General features: G+C 43.8%; 1 protein-coding gene across 1 annotated transcript in view; it reads right to left on the bottom strand.

The window, feature by feature from the left end:
• LOC141078377 (uncharacterized) overlaps positions 1-16,740 on the bottom strand; it is a 156,131-nt gene that overhangs the window by 55,502 nt on the left and 83,889 nt on the right. Inside the window, exon 2 of the mRNA XM_073565125.1 lies at positions 6,606-7,003. Coding sequence (XP_073421226.1) covers positions 6,606-6,657 — 52 coding nt within the window. The 5' untranslated portion in view covers positions 6,658-7,003. The remainder of the gene's footprint in view (positions 1-6,605; positions 7,004-16,740) is intronic.

Raw genomic sequence — 16,740 nt, 5'->3', positions numbered from 1 at the left:
CCACATCACATTTGAAGCCACTTTGAGGGGTCTATATGATAGAAAATACCCAAAATTGACACCTTTCTAAAAACTGCACCCCTTAAGGTGCTCAAAACCACATTCAAGAAGTTTATTAACCCTTTAGGTGCGTCACAGGAATTTTTTTGAATATTTAAAAAAAAATGAACATCTAACTTTTTTTCACAAAAAAAATACTTCAGGTTCAATTTTTTTTATTTTACCAAGGGTAACAGGAGAAATTGGACTGCAAAAGTTAGTGTGCAATTTGTCCTGAGTACGCTGATACCTGATTTGTGGGGGGGAACGACTGTTTCGGCGCATGGCAGAGCTCAGAATGGAAGGAGCGCCGTTTGACTTTTTCAATGCAAAATTGGCTGGAATTCAGATCGGACGCCATGTCACGTTTGGAGAGTCCCTGATGTACCTAAACAGTGGAAACCCCCTACAAGTGACCCCATTTTGGAAACTAGACCCCCTAAGGAACTTATCTAGATATGTGGTGAGAACTTTGAACCCACAAGGGCTTTACAGAAGTTTATAACGTACAGCGGTACAATTAAAAAATCATATTTTTTCCACAAAAATGATCTTTTCACCCCAATTTTTATTTTCCCAAGGGTAACAGGACCCTAAAAGTTATTGTGCAATTTGTCCTGAATATGCTGATACCCCACATGTGGGGGTAAACCACTATTTGGGCGCATGGCAGAGCTCGGAAGGGAAGCAGCGCCATTTGACGTTTTTGGCTGGAATTGAGATCGGACATCATGTCACGATTGGAAAACCCCTGATGTACCAAAACAGTGGAAACCCCCCACAAATGACACCATTTTGGAAACTAGACCCACTAAGGAACTTATCTAGATGTGTGGTGAGAACTTTGAATCCCCAAGGGCTTCACAGAAGTTTATAACATAAAGCCGTACAATTAAAAAATCATATTTTTTCCACAAAAATGATCTTTTCACCCTCAATTCTTATTTTCCCAAGGGTAACAGCACCCTAAAAGTTATTGTGCAATTTGTCCTGAGTACGCTGATACCCCACATGTGGGGGTAAACCACTATTTGGGCGCATGGCAGAGCTCGGAAGGGAAGCAGCTCCATTTGACGTTTTTGGCTGGAATTGAGATCGGACACCATGTCGCGATTGGAAAACCCCTGATGTACCTAAACAGTGGAAACCCCCCACAAATGACCCCATTTTGTAAACTAGACCCCCCAAGGAACTTATCTAGATGTGTGGTGAGCACTTTGAACCCCCCAGTGCTTCACAGAAGTTTATAACGCTCGGGCGTGAAAATAAAAAATACGTATTTTTTCCACAAACATGATCTTTTAGTCACCATTTTTTTTATTTTCCCAAGGGTAACAGGAGAAATTGGACCCCAAAAGTTGTTGTCCAATTTGTCCTGAGTATGCTGATACCCCGTATGTTGGAGAAAACTACTGTATGGGCACACGTCGGGGCTCGGAAGGGAAGTAGCGACGTTTTGGAATGCAGACATTGATGGAATGGTCTGCGGATGTCATGTTGCCTTTGGAGAGCCCCTAATGTATCTAAACAGTGGAAACCCCCACAAATGACCCCATTTTGAAAACTAGACCCCCTAAGGAACTTATCTAGATGTGAGGTGAGCACTTTGAACCCCCTAGGGCTTCACAGAAGTTTATAATGCCAGGGCATGAAAATAAAAAAATCGTATTTTTTCCACAAACATGATGGTGTCTCCGCGGCTTATATATTTGCATGTTTTACATATTTCCCATAAGGGATGGGAGCAGTGCTCTAGAATCACTGCGTTGAGAAACACGTGATGGTGTCTCCGCAGTGTCGGATGTTGATCTCCATGAGGTCAATCATCCTCCTTTTTTCATAGTCTGCTACTAGGCATTGCTCCTATTAGCCAGTTTCCTACTCCACACTGATGAGGGGCAATACCCCGAAACAGCTATCTGTGGATGGATACCATGTTTTGGCATATGTGGTTTCCTTCATTGGAGACTGCCCTTCCCGTGGTTGTTCCTTCCCGGTGAAAGACCTGGCTAGTCATTGCTTGCGTTGAGAAACATGTGATGGTGTCTCCGCGGCTTATATATTTGAAAATGTCTCTGACCTGCGGTCCTGGCCTACGCTGATTTTTCTCAACCCTTCATTCTCGATACAGATGGGAGCTTACATGGGCTTTGAGCCGTACTGTCGCAGATCCAAGGTGGAAAAGAGAGGGTGATTGCCTATGCGGGTCGTTCCCTCCATGACTCTGAACGGAATCCAAACAACTACAGCTCGTTCAAAGTAGAATTGTTGGCACTGGTATGGGCCATGACAGAAAAGTTTGCGGAATACCTATCCGGGTTTGATGTACTGGTGCGCACAGACAACCCACTGGCCCACTTGGAGAATGCAAAGTTAGGGGTTTGGAGCAATGCTGCGTCGCTAGAATGGCCAAATACCAGTACAAAATAGCCTACAAACGAGGGGCTGAAAACACCCATGCAGATGCGTTATCCAGGGTTCCATATAAGCAGCCCGGCCCTAACCGAGATGAAGATCTGGAGGCCAAAGAAGTGCCGGATTCCGAGAATCTCCCAGGACGTTAGCAGCTACGGGGGGAACAAAATCAGGCAGAATCTCAGAAATGTGTGCTGGGACAGCATCGTGATGAGTGGGTACGAATTCAGCAGGAGGATGGCGAGCTCTCCTGACTTCGGCAGTGGGTGGCCCTCAAACAAATGCCTAGCCAGGAGGAGAGAGAAAACCTGTCTCCTGGTACGAAACAAATCCTACGGCAATGGGAGAGACTCCATCTGAGAGGATTGCTGTATAGAAAAGTCCAACTACAGCTGGACCTGACTGACACTTGACAAGTAGTGATTCCTGAGAAGCTGTTACATCAAGTGGCCACAGAGGCACATGAAGAAGGGGCTCATTTTAGTCAAGAAAAAACCTTTTAGTGGTTGCAGAGACTGGTGTACCATCCACTGCTTAAAACAATGGTGGAAGAAGTATGTAGACTTTGTAGGAACTGTGAACTGTCCAAACCTCCGGAACAGAGAACTCCCACACAAACTATCGTAATCTCCGCCCCGTTAGAATTGTTGATGATAGACTATCTGACAATAGGCCCAGCCATCAAGGGTATGAACATTGTTTAGTCATAGCGGACCACTTCACTAAGTTCGCTGTCGTGACCCCTACTCGGGACCAAACTGCCAAATCCGCAGTTTACGCTATCTGTAGAAATTTCATTCAAGTATATGGATGCCCAAAAAGAATTCACTCAGTCCAAGGTGCCTGCTTCTTAGGGCGAGGCATGGAGGAGCTACACCATTTGTATGGAATTGAGAAATCTCGTACGACCCCTTAACACCCTCAGGGCAATGGAGGAGGTGAACGGTTCAATTGAACCCTTATTCAAATGTTGTGGACCTTAGAAGACCTGTTGGCCGGAATTTTTAGCAAAACTACTGTGGGTGTACAACAATCGGGTATATCGCACCACAGGATACATGCCCTATGCTCTACTTTTTGGCAGGCCAGGAAAAGAGATCACTGAACTGGAGCTGGACCTGGAGGAGGACTACCCACGGACGGGGTGTACACTTGGGTCCGAGAACACTGTCATTGATTGCAGACTCTACATCATCTGGTGCAGACCCGGTTTTGAGAGTTGGAACACCAAGAGACGGCTCCTCTACGGGGGACAGCTCTACAGGCCGGAGAACGGGTACTAGTTAGAGAAAAACGTCCTCGAGACAAGTTAGATCATCGATGGGAGAATACACTGTATCGTGTACAGCGGCGAGTCAGTTCTGAAATGCCTATCTATGAAATTCAGCCCAAGGGGGCCAATGATGCTCCTACTCGTATTGTGCACCAAAACATGTTAAGCCCCTGCGTGTATAGAGACCCTACGCGAATAGAGAAAGAAGAGCACGATGCTCCTAAGAAACTTCTATCATTCACTAGTGAAGATGAAGTTGACGAATGCCCTGAACTACCATGGGCAGAACCAGAAAAACGGAAACCTGAGACCCCTAAAATTCCTACAAGGGCTGTTTCTACAGGGCTGAGTGCGCCCCACCTTTGTTCATTCAGCCTGATTCTATTGCTCAAGTAGAACCAACTGATACTCCCAGTTTACGACGTTCTGAACGTTCGACAACAGGAAAACCTCCTAACTGATTTGATCAGGATAGTTTTGTTTGGCAACAAGTTGTTTGAAACATAGAAGAATGTCAACGCATACTTCAAGAACTCTCGCCCATGGAATGGCGAGCACAAAGAGAGGGGGAATGTAAGTGGAAGGAACTAACTAGGCATGTCTCCTCCATGAAGGGTCCGCAACTGTCGGGGCTGTCACCTATATTGCAGGGTAGAAAGCTTGAGACTCCAGACCGTACTCTATGTTTGATTAAAGGGGGCATGGCTAAGCAGACAGAGCTGCAGCGTGCGAGTGACCAGTTTGGGCGGGAACGTTGGGCGCGCGGGATGCCTGTGAGGTACAATCAACTGAGAGGCGTCAGGGCAGAGCAGAGCCTGGGATGGCAGAGCGCTTTGTCAGGAGACCGTCGACTGAGTACCGCTCAGACACAGCTGACATAGCCGACATCACTGCCCTTGCTGAGACTGCTGACATAGCCAACAATGCTGCTCAGCCGCCCCCACTGACAGTACTGACCGTGAGAGACATGGTCTGTGAACGGGACTTAGGCGTGTGTAGATTCGGCACAGCGAACCAGGCTGTCCATTGTAAATTGTGTTTGGGCAGTGCTGCAAATCTCCGTAGTGTTGGGACACTCACCGCTGAGGATAAGGACGTATCCTTCTTCATCACCTCATCTGCTGGACCCAAGACCCGCATCAGGATCCTGAGGATTCGCTGCCATTGTCAGGACCACGGGAGGACACCACCAACGTCAAAAGATACATCATTTACCTCAGAATTGTGACAGACCCCCCCACTGCGATGCAATCTTGGCAGCGCCAGTCAAAGACAGAAGTTCAGCCGTGACTGGCGCCTGAGTGAGAAGTTATTTTGTATTGTATTGTCGGCTTTACTTGTCCCTGTTCCTTAAGTTATCCCCATTAGCCTTTTGCTGTAGGGAATATTATCCCTCCGTTTTCTCCCTGCGTGGAGTTTCTACTGTATAATAAATCCCTTTCACCCTTAGTCTGTTTACAGTCCGCTATTGCATCCTACATGCCTGCAGTCTCCTCACAATGTAATGATCAAGATTGGATGATGATACCTTGCGATGAATGGGTGCGATGATGCTAATATATGCTGCTGACTTCAAGAGAATGTGGTGATTGGGGATGAAATGATGATGACGATACTTACTGGCCACCTTATGAGGATGTCATGATCTTGTGGAAGGAGATAATATCTATTGGTCACTTCCAAAGAATGTAGTGAAGAATGTGGGAAGATGATGATGATATCTGTTGACCTTAAGAGGATCTGATGACCAGGGATAATATTTGTTAGTGACGTCAACAGAATGTGATTGTTATCGTGGCAGGGGATGAGGATATTAGCTGATGACCTCAGAAAGATGTTAAGATTTGGAAGGAAATGATCATGACAGCTGCAGGTGACCTTAGAGGAGGATGTGATAATCTGAGGGTAAGGATGATATCTGTATGTGACCTCAGGAGTATATCGTTATCTAAGAGCGGTGATGATAATATTTGCTATTCACTTCCCTGGTAATGCTATGATCGGGAATATGATATTTGTAGGTCATATCATCAGAATGTGATGTTTGGGGGAGGGGTTAATATTTGCTGATGCACTCAGAAGGATGTCAGAATCTAGCGGTCAAGATTCCTCAGGATTTGATGATCTGGGGCAGAGATATCTGAAGGTGAACACTGGAGGATATGATGATCTGGGGGAGTAGACGATGATGACATCTACTGGTCACTTCATTGAGATGTGATATTTACTGGTGACCTCAGGAGGATATGATGATATTGTGGTTGATGATTATATTTGCTTGCGACCTTAGAAGGATGTTAGAATTTGGGGGGGGGACAATTATAACTGCTAATGACCACAGAAGGATGTAATGATCGGTAGGGATGATGATAACTGCTGTTGCCCTTGGTGATTATCAGAAGGTGATGGTGATATACACTGGCCACCACAGCATGATGTAATGATCCAAGAAAATGATGATATTTGCTGTTGACCTCATTAGAATGTGCTAATCAGGGATGATTATGATGACACCAGCTGGAGACTTCAGAATGATATGATGATCGGGGAATATGAGGATAACTGCTGGTGACCTCAGGGGGATGTGGTGACTGGGGATAATAATATCTGCTTGCAACCTTAGAGGGATCTGATGATCTGAGGAGGTATCGGCAGGTGACATCAGGTGGATGTGATGATCAGGAAAAGAGTTGATAATGATGATATTTACTGATGACCTCAGGAGAATGTGATCAGAGAAGATGATGCTAGCTGTTGGTCACCTCAGCAGGATGTGTTGATCTTGAGGGAATGATGCTATCCATTGGTGATTTCAAGAAGAGATGCGGGCTTGGAGAGTACCTCTCCAAGCACTGTATTTGGTAGCTCCTTTACTCACCGCTGATGGACTTTCTGTACTGATCCAGGGCCTCTTTTGCTTTCCGGGACATGACATTAGTCTTACAGAGTACTAGATACTGCAGATCATGGTGTTATTGGGGAGCCCAGGTGCCCTCTGATGCAGCACTGGTCAGTGGTAGTAACCAGAGTACTACCAATACTACACAGCACACATGTTTATAGGTCAGCGCCATTACACATACGGAAGGGCAGTATAGACTGTGCTCTGTCCAGGTGGCCATGTCCCCTTCACATGATAGAGGTAACATTCCGGCAGAGAAGCTCAGACAGAACAAATTTCAGCAATAGGAGGACATCAGAAAGGACAACTTCCTTCTGGTGAGAGCTGTTCTGCAGAGTTTCTGAAGAGTAAGTGAAGTCTCCAAATCTTGAAATCTGTGAAAAGAAACGGAGTTGTAGTTCAGGAGTCAAAATGAAAGAAAACAAAAGGTTGCATTCCACCAAAACAACATTATATCCTGGAATTCATTACTTGGCCAGTGTGTAAGAATGGTTCTGCTGGTTTAATGAATCAATCTATGTTATATGATGACATATGAGGTCACATAGCTGTATATATAGAATATGATGCATATATATATGGTATATAATGACATATGGGGTCACATAGCTGTATATATAGGATATGATGTATATATGGTATATGATATATGGGGTCACATAGCTGTATATATAGGATATGATGTATATATGGTATATAATGATATATGGGGTCACATAGCTTTATATATAGGATATTATTTATATATATGGTAATGATATATGAGGTCACATATGTGTATATATAGGATATGATCTATATATGATATATGAGGTCACATAGCTGTATATATAGGATATGATGTATATATGGTATATAAGGTGTCACGATCCTGCTGCTGACACCGGTATGTCACGAACGGAGGGACGTGACGTACTGCCAGCACACGGCTATCACAGGCACAGGGGGGCTTATCTTAGTTATCCCACCGCTGGCACCATGTGATAAAAAAAACAGCAAGTTAGTTTTGCCCTAACAATTTTCTGCAGGGGGGTTTATTTTGGTTGTCCCACCACTGCCCACAATACTTCACAAAACCTTTCAGTTCCACTTTGGAACTCGCAGCTCTCCGGCGCCCCCCTTACCCTCAGGTCAGTCAGGGAACTACACCTGAGATAATTGGTCGCTGGCCAGCTGCTTCGATGAGGTCTGGCCACCCGGCACGCTACAGTGAGGGAATTATAAAATGCTGTGGCCGCAGCCACCCAATTAGCTTGTAAAATCCCTTTCCGTCACAGTCAGCTGTGCCTGGAACCCAGACCACACTTCGCTGCCACCAGCTCCAGATTTTCTCTTATTAATATTAAAATTAATAGAGGGGTTCGAAGCCAACCCGAATCAGTAGCAAAATTATCTTAAAGACACATAAATTCGTCTTAGAGCATGAAGACAGACTAATAAAGTTATAATTTAATCCCCAAAAGGCGGGCAGTGATTACAGCTTCCTGTGCCAACCATTCCCCCTCCCCAGCTAATGGAAAGAATGTCCTTTGTCTTCACCATGTGGCGAATTCAAGTATCACTTTTTCTGGTTCTGGACTCATGGAACCCCCGCCTACCCGGTGCCCCAGGTAGTGGACCTCGCTCATGCCTATTTGGCACTTTCCCAGCTTGATGGTCAGGCCTGCCTGGTGAATATGCTCGAGCACCTCCTGGAGATGCTGAAGGTGTTTCTCCAAGGTGGAACTGAAGATGGCAATGTCGTCCAGGTACTTCTCCAGTCCAAAAAGCAGATGGTTGACCATCCGCTGGAAAGTGTCAGGGGCATTTTTCATGCCGAAAGGCATAACCGTGGACTTGTACAGTCCAAAGGAGGTGATAATGGCAGATCTCTCCTGCGCCACAGGGCTCAGGGGAATCTGCCAGTATCTCCGACTCCAATCCATATTGGATATGTATTTTGCGTTTGCCAACAGCTCAAGCAGATCCTCGATGCGCGGCATCGGGTGTGCATCAGAGGTTGTGATGGCGTTGAGCCCCCTGTAGTCCATGCAGAGCCGGATGATCCGATCCTTTTTAGGCACGAAAACTACAACTGAGGCCCACGCGCTCTTGGACTGTCGAATCACCACCAGCTGTAACATCTCATCTTGGCGCATAACCTGTTGCACCTCCTCAGAGATCCGAAAAGGTGTTCGCCGTAGTGGGGCATGATTCTCGATGTCCACCTCAAGAACCACTAATTCCGTCCTCAGGGTCGGTTGGAGAACACGGCCCAGAAGGGTTCCGGGTGTCCAACAACTGCGACCGCTGGGGACGGTTAACAAATCACTTATCTCCATGTCCTCGATGGACCCACTGGCCTTGGCTTGGGCCAGCATGTCCAGGAGGGAATCTTCCTCCCCATCCTCGGGCAGGTTGCAGACCGGTAGGACGCAGGCTTCCCGTTCGTGATGAGCCTTCATCATATTGACGTGAAAGGCCTTGCGCCTACCCCGAGCATGGTCAAATGTGATCACGTAGGTGACCGGGTTGAGCTGTTGGTGGACGACGTATGGGCCTTCCCAGGCTGCCTGAAGCTTATCCGTTTGTACGGGGACCAGCACCCACACCTTTTGACCCACCTGGTAGGTCCGCTCCCGGGCGTTCTGGTTGTACCAATGCTTGTGGTCAGCCTGAGCCTGCACCATGTTGTCATGTACCAACTGCGTCAAGGTCTGCATCATGTCACAGAAGTGCATGACATAGTCCAAGATGGAGACTTCAGAGGGGTTTTGCTCATCTTCCCAGGATTCTCTTATCAACCCAAGGGGTCCCCGGACTCGCCTCCCATACAGGAGCTCAAAGGGCTCGGAGAACCCCGTCGACGCCTGCGGAACTTCTCTGTAAGCAAATAGCAGGTGTGGGAGGTACCGCTCCCAATCGCACCCATGGGTCTAAACCAGCATGCGGAGCATCTGTTTGAGGTTACCGTTGAAGCGTTCACACAAGTCATTGGTCTGTGGGTGATATGCACTTGATACCATATGCTTCAACTGCATTTTCTCACAGTGAGCCTCCATTAGGCGAGATATGAATTGGGTCCCTTGATCGGTAAGCATCTCCCTGGGAAAACCTACCCTTGAAAAGATGGTCACCAGTGCATCAGCGACCTTATCTGCCCTGGTTGAGGAAAGAGCTACTGCCTCTGGGTACTGGGTAGCGTAGTCTACCACGGTGAGAATGTATGAATGTATTGCTTTCCGGAGCTGCTGGGGACAGCAACCCTCAATAAACTCTTCAGGGCCGCCAGTCCAGGGCAGATGAGGGTTCGTTCAGCCCCGGTTTCCTTGAGGCCTGTAGCAAGATGGTCCCCCACCTGGACGTGCTGTTAGGTGTCGGGTTCCTGTCGCTGCACAGCAGGAATCCCGAGCCTTGCATTCGGCAGTCTCCCATTCCTCTCTGGCTGCAGAGGAGGCTGCTCAGCAGACTCGTCGATCCCGGCGCTCTGCTCAGACCAGCTCTGTGGGTATGGTTTCTGCTGCCTCCTCTGGTTCAGGTATAGCAACGCATGCTGGTAAGCAGCGTGCTACTCCAGGGACTAAGTCCTCCTTTCGGTCCACTGAGCATGCCCATGGGACGATCTCTCATTGGAGATTGGAGGTCACATGCTCAGGTCCTTCTCCAGCTTGGATTAGACCATCAGGAAGGTCAGGAAGGTCCCTGAAGGACGCTGCTATAAAAGGTTCACATGGCCGCTCGGCCATGCGCTAGTATAGACTGCATTACCAGACTATGAGGAGTGATTGTCGTATGCATGTATGAATGTCTCTGGTGAATGACTCATTAAGAAACCCCTACCCTTGGTACGCATGTGTTGTCCAGCCTAGCCTGATAAGCGCCCAGGCTTAGGTGTAGGTAGAGGCAGAGTCTGAGACTGGCATCAGTGTCCACCGGTTGCTCTGCACGCCACGGTGCACGTGCTCGACACTCCACCATAGTCAGCGTCTATAGTGGCGTCCGCAGGTGCGATGCCGCACGCTCAGAAGGTCTAGAGGGACTTTGACCCCGTGCCCTTGGGGCAGAGTTCTGTGACCGCATTCTGTGTGCTCTATTGCCGAGTTCTGTGAGCTAAACAGGCTCCGGCATTTATGTTTTGCGGTAGTGCGGCTCTGTGAGGTAACAGAGTTCGCCCTATTCACACTGGGTGACGGTAATCCACGTGTGATCTTTTGTATACCACTTTATACTTCCGCCATTGCTAAGCAGCAGTTTACCACCCCTGCACGTTGAACCCCGGGCTGTGAACGCATCTTACTATTATTTTATTATTTGGTGCGTTCCGCCAGCCCTAACACGTGCTGCACGTTTTCATCAATCCTCCCAACCGCACCTCCCACCAAAAGAACAGAGGAGTTGCGCCCAGAGGCCTTGGTTGGGGGGGTTCTATGGCCTCTCCGGACAGGTGGCACTGATATGACCTGTCCGACTGCAGGTGAAACACTTGCAACTATCAGTAGTAGGCCTGGTGTTGGCAACCGGGACAGGGCCTCCGGAGGGATGGCTGGCAGGGGCACTGAGGTTGGTTGCAGGCTTACACCCTCTCCAGCTGGCGGTGACTGGCTTCCGAGTCTCTGGTTTCCAGGTGGCCTCATAGTTTTCGGCGATCTGCGCTGCTTTGTCCGCATTCGTTGGTTCTCAGTCCAGGATGAACTGTCGGACCTCAGCTGGGCAAAGATGCAGGAACTGGTCTCTGATCATCAGGTCTTTCAGCAGGTCAAAGGTGTCCACTAACAGTCCGTGGATCCACTGGTCAAAGTGGGTCCTGAGTCCTTGCACCACATCGGCATAGCTTTTGTGTGGGCCACGTTGGCGATCAGGGCCTGCTTTATGGCGTCATAATCATCATCATGCGCTTGCGGGAGAGAAGCAAAGGCTTTGCCCTTTAGGCCTGGGGTCAAGTACCTGGCCCATTGTTCCTTAGACAGCTGTTACTGTCTGCAGGCTTTCTCAAAGGCCCGCAGAAATGTGTCCAAGTCTCCATCTTTTCCATCACGGGAAAATGCTCTGGCCGGGGTTGAGGACTCTGGGCACTGTTGGGCTCATGGCTCAGGGCTGTGGAGGGTATCACCCCCTGCTGAAGGATCTCCAGTTCATGGGCTCTCTGAGCTTGGAGCTCGGCTCTCTCAGCCTCTCGTTCGGCTCTCTGGGCCTCCCGCTCGGCTTGGGCCTCCTGCTGGTATAGCTGGATTAGCCTCACCCATCCATCACTGTCTTCGGCGGGAGTTCGTCCAAGGTCGCTTGCAGGTAGGGGGTCCAATCTGTCTGGATTGCATGTGGGGCCAGTGTTAAATATTAATAATTCGTTAAATATTTCTTATTACACCCAGTTCTGTAGAATGCTTTAGCTTACATGACATAGGCTATTTTTAAGCTTGGCTCAGGGTAGAAATGTCAGCTCACTACATATTTAAGTTTAGCCTTGAGGTAAATGTCAAACTCCATATATACCGAGATCACGTGTTTCAAGAGACGTATATAATTCATGGCTAACTGTAGAGGTCGCTGTCTTCTTCCCTCACCATCATGAGACACAGACGCAAGATGACATAACTCAACAGCTGGTATGTTACTTTACTACGAAGAAGCCAAACTGAGAGACAGACGCCATTTGCCATGTGAGATCCCGGAGAGAAAGTAGAATACACGTTGCTTTGCTATGAACTGATGGACAATATCTCACCTATTTTTATTCACCTGTTTTTTTGTAATAAACTTTCTTTGATAGAAGAATCCAAATAAACCACTATATTTTTATCTGGTAATTAGTCCTGAGTATTTTACAGGATAAGCATTATTTTACATTGGAGAGCCAGCCAGATCTGAATTTTTGTACTTTTTTGCGGATTTCCCTCAACTTGCCCACACGGGGGATTGGACTTTGCTAACGTCAAATCATATGTGCAAGTTATCGGGAATTCCACTACTTACAAGAATCATACAGAACCTAGAAGTAAGAATTACCAGATAGATTGAGAAGTACTACAAGTGCCAAAAGTACCAGACGTAAGCCAGACGTGTGAAGACAACAGGAACCCAGCGTTGTCCATCAAAGGAACAAGCTGAGACATTTCAAGGTAAGATAAAATGGATGTCATTAATTGTCTTGCTAAGCAGAGTAAATTGAAATTTAAGTCTGTAGACAATTCTAATTCAGAAGTTTTATGGTTAAGTTTATATGCCGAGTGTGAACTCGAGAATCAAAGGTTAGATTCTAAGTTTTTCAATAGAGAAAGAGAGAGATTAAAAAATATTCTACAGATGGTAGATATATTTCATAGATCTGTGTCAGAGAAATCCAAAAATGATTGTTGTGATGTTCTCGAGATTGGCTGTAAAGTTAGGGAGATTGACTGTAATCAAGTGTCTGTAGCAGCCATTGAAGGTGACCTTGCAGACGTGGAACAAGATGGAGAAGTAGGAGGAGACTTCAGAACTGACGTAGAGGACGTACAAGGGAAAGACGTACCACTAAAAATAGACGACTCACAGGCCCAAATCCGAAGGAAAAGTTTGCTAGGGATATGCCAAATAATACCTGCTTATGACAACAAAATGCATGTTTGTAGAAACTCTGAGGTTTTTGAAAGTTGTGTTGATAAATTTGATTTATCTAACGAGGAGAAGAATCAGTTGTTCAAAATGTGGATCCCTGTAAACTTTGCTAGGAGATTGACTTTAAAGTTATCTGGTGAGACACATGAGAATTTAACTGATAAGGACAGATTAAAAATTCTTATTTTTTGTTCATCAAATGAAAATCATCCAGATATTGATATTCTTCAAAAATTAAGGATTGGTCGGAAGGAATGTATTTTTACGTTCATGTCCATATATGAACGTTTGTACAAAATGCTGAGTGAGAATGTCAAAACACCGTCCCTCATAAGGAGTTTTGTAAGCAAATTTTGGTTTCTAAATCCTGCATCTCGTGTTATTGCGTCACAAAAAGATTCTTTGTTTGAATGTGCGCAATCCCTTGATTTTGCCAGAAAACACGAGAATCGTGAAAGGAAAGTAAATTGTGCTAATTTTGTAAAGACAGGCAGAGTAAAATCTTATCAGAAGCCTGTATTCGCAAAACCTTCTAAAATGAGTTTTCCCCAAATATATGAAGTACAAAGGAGATCACATGTTTGTTATAAGCCATATGGAATGATGCAAAGGAACACCGAAAAGACACAAATTGAATTAAGAAAAATGATGAGTTTTGATCTTCTTCCTGTAACAAAGATGGCCGAATTTAACAGACAGAAACAGGTGGTGAGTGACATCATGGCCTGTAAACTGAATACTCTGCTCCAAGAATCTATCAGCTTTAAAATGGCAAGAACCTTTCAGGATATTTTTTGCAGAGAAATAAGTATGGGTTTAGGAATTGGCTAGAAAAAGTAATTATATATATATATATATTTTGTGTAACAGTGTTATACAATTAGTGAGTTATATGTAATTATTTTATAGAGTATAATCCTGTAGTTTTATGGTTTGTGGATATATACATAGTCATACAGTATATATAGAGTGTTTGTAGAAGTAGAAATAGTAGAACTGTATTTTTTAATGAAAATTAAAATCTACATCAGTAATAATATTTAGAATATGAATATGATATTAACCTTATTTTTTATGTTTCCTTAGAATTTTCATTTCAAAGCAGGACTTAATCGGGAAAAATTCTCTTACAAGGATTTATGCCTTTATTTACACAGAAAGTTGCAATAATTGCATGAATATATATTTAACACTGAAATAATATGCATATAACTAATTGCATTTTAAAAATATGTTCTGGGTGTGTGCTTCACTGCATGGTTCGAATGACAACCTCAACAGGTGAAAATTTCAACCTTGTTCTAATAATAAGTATACCAGACCAGTATACTATGTCCCTGTTCCATAGGGAAAGAATTTTCAAGGGGGTCTCAACTTTTGCAAACCAATGGAATTTTTTTTTTTCCAGGCCTAAATGTCAAGTATAGCTATACAACATATATTTATGTCATGTGGGGAATATTCAAAGAAATATTAAGACTAAAGTGAAATAGTTTACAATGCATTGATGATTAGGATAATTTGGGTTAAAACACGTGTATTCATCACACCTTCGTATGTGAGGTATTTGGTTTAAACTTAAATATGTGACACAGTCTGAGTGACAGTGACTGAGTGTATGAGCAGCTGCTGAGCGAGTAATGTGATATGTTTGTGAGGCCTCAGGATCCTGAATGCATGAGAGAAAGGAAAAAAAAAAAAAACCCCAAAGCTTTTATCTTTAGGAGAAATATGCAGATCAGATAAATTATTAGAATATTAAGATACATAATGAAATATTATCTACACAACATATATTTCTGTATTTCTATAGTAATTATTTCTTGATTTAGTTAATTGTGGATAAGTGCAATCGCACAACAAAATAGAAAATAGTTTAGGAAGAAAATCTATTCTTTCCTTATCAGCTTTAGCTCTTTTAAACAGGCACCAGCACAGAGCCTGGTATTCACCAGCTGCATCTGGGAATAGTGGACCTTCCTTCTCTGTCCAAGTGTGTTAATCTTAAACTACATTTAAATTAATTTTTCCAAAGGATAATTTTATGATATTCAAATTAATTTTGATGGTTACACATCTTCAGACAAATAATGGTATAAGCAAGTATAAATTCACATAATTTATACATTAATTATTTTTAATTTTGGTTTTGATAAATGAATTATTTCATGAAACAATATTTTTTGGTATTAAGGGGGAAAATATGTTTTTTATCCTGACTACATAATCACATTTGATAAATACCTCTTCTTCACACATTTTAATAGGAAAAAATATTAATAAGGTGCAATGGTATAAGTATTGGGTATAACAATAAGTATTATAAAGAGTCATTTCTTTACACTAAGAGGAATTACATGCAAAGTTGCATGATTTGAATATTTTGATAACACAAGTTTATGACAATTATGAAATAATCCAGATCATGGAAATATTAAGGGTATATGTTACTGAAGACATAACTACTCTGCATCAACATAAAGGCCTTATTCTTATTTTTATTTTTATTCTTATTTTTCATTATTTTTAATTCTTTCACCAATATTTAGTAAAGTAATATCTACTGAGAATATTGCTTCATTAAATATAGCAATGATATGGTTCTATTACTAAGGAAAATGTTTCACTTCTGAGTTATATGCAACAATTCTTTTATTCATTCATTCGCTCACTCATATATTCTTATTTTGGTTCATGGCTTTACATTCCTACATATTATTAGTATAATGAATATATTCCTTATTAATAAAGATGATAACACTGGTTACATAAAACACAGTGACACCTATGGGTTGAAAAAGGTAATTACACCTATGACATAAAAAAATGTTCTATCACATGAAAAAAAATGGATAATAATGTATTATCACTTATTATTGGTTTATTATTTCAAATATTGAAATCCATATACAGTACAAATTCTGATAATAATTATATGGATATTACTGATTGCTATGGTACGCTGTGATATTATAGGATAGGAAAATTACCAGATTTGGTATAGAATAGAGAATGAAGACTTCAAGCAAGATACTGAAATTATGTTAATAAAGACTTTTCACATTTCTAAACTTCATTGATTCTTATCAGTTGCAAGAAGAAGAATGCCGCGATCCAGAAGTCCCAGAAGGTAACAAAGCTATGATTACTGAGTAATGAACTGTGTTAATTACAAATGCAGTATCCACCACTGTTAATTACAAGTGCAGTATCCACCACTGACAGTCACAATTAAAGTGTCTAACCTGACAACCAGAGGACGATGATCCTACGATGCTGATGTGAACTGTGTTATCACGTTCTTATCAAGTTCCAGAAGTTTTCAATCACCTGTAAAGCTTCGATGTAAAGCTGGTGAACAATAAGGTAATTGTCAGGAAGCTACAACCCTGACATATGTCCTGTGCATTAGGACAAGGACTGGTTATGGTGCTATGTTTAGCAAGGAAGAGTCATTTTAACCCTTGCTTTGCTGACCAAAGACGTCACACCTGTTCAAAGACCAGTACCGATGGAGGATTCCAGAATATCCAAGGCG

Source organism: Dendrobates tinctorius, unplaced genomic scaffold, assembly GCF_039654945.1.
Source record: "Dendrobates tinctorius isolate UK_male_01 unplaced genomic scaffold, ASM3965494v1 ptg000548l, whole genome shotgun sequence".
Classification (NCBI taxonomy): Eukaryota; Metazoa; Chordata; class Amphibia; order Anura; family Dendrobatidae; genus Dendrobates; species Dendrobates tinctorius.
The sequence above is the reverse complement of the archived record's forward strand: the minus strand, read 5'-3'. Positions and strand labels throughout refer to the sequence as shown.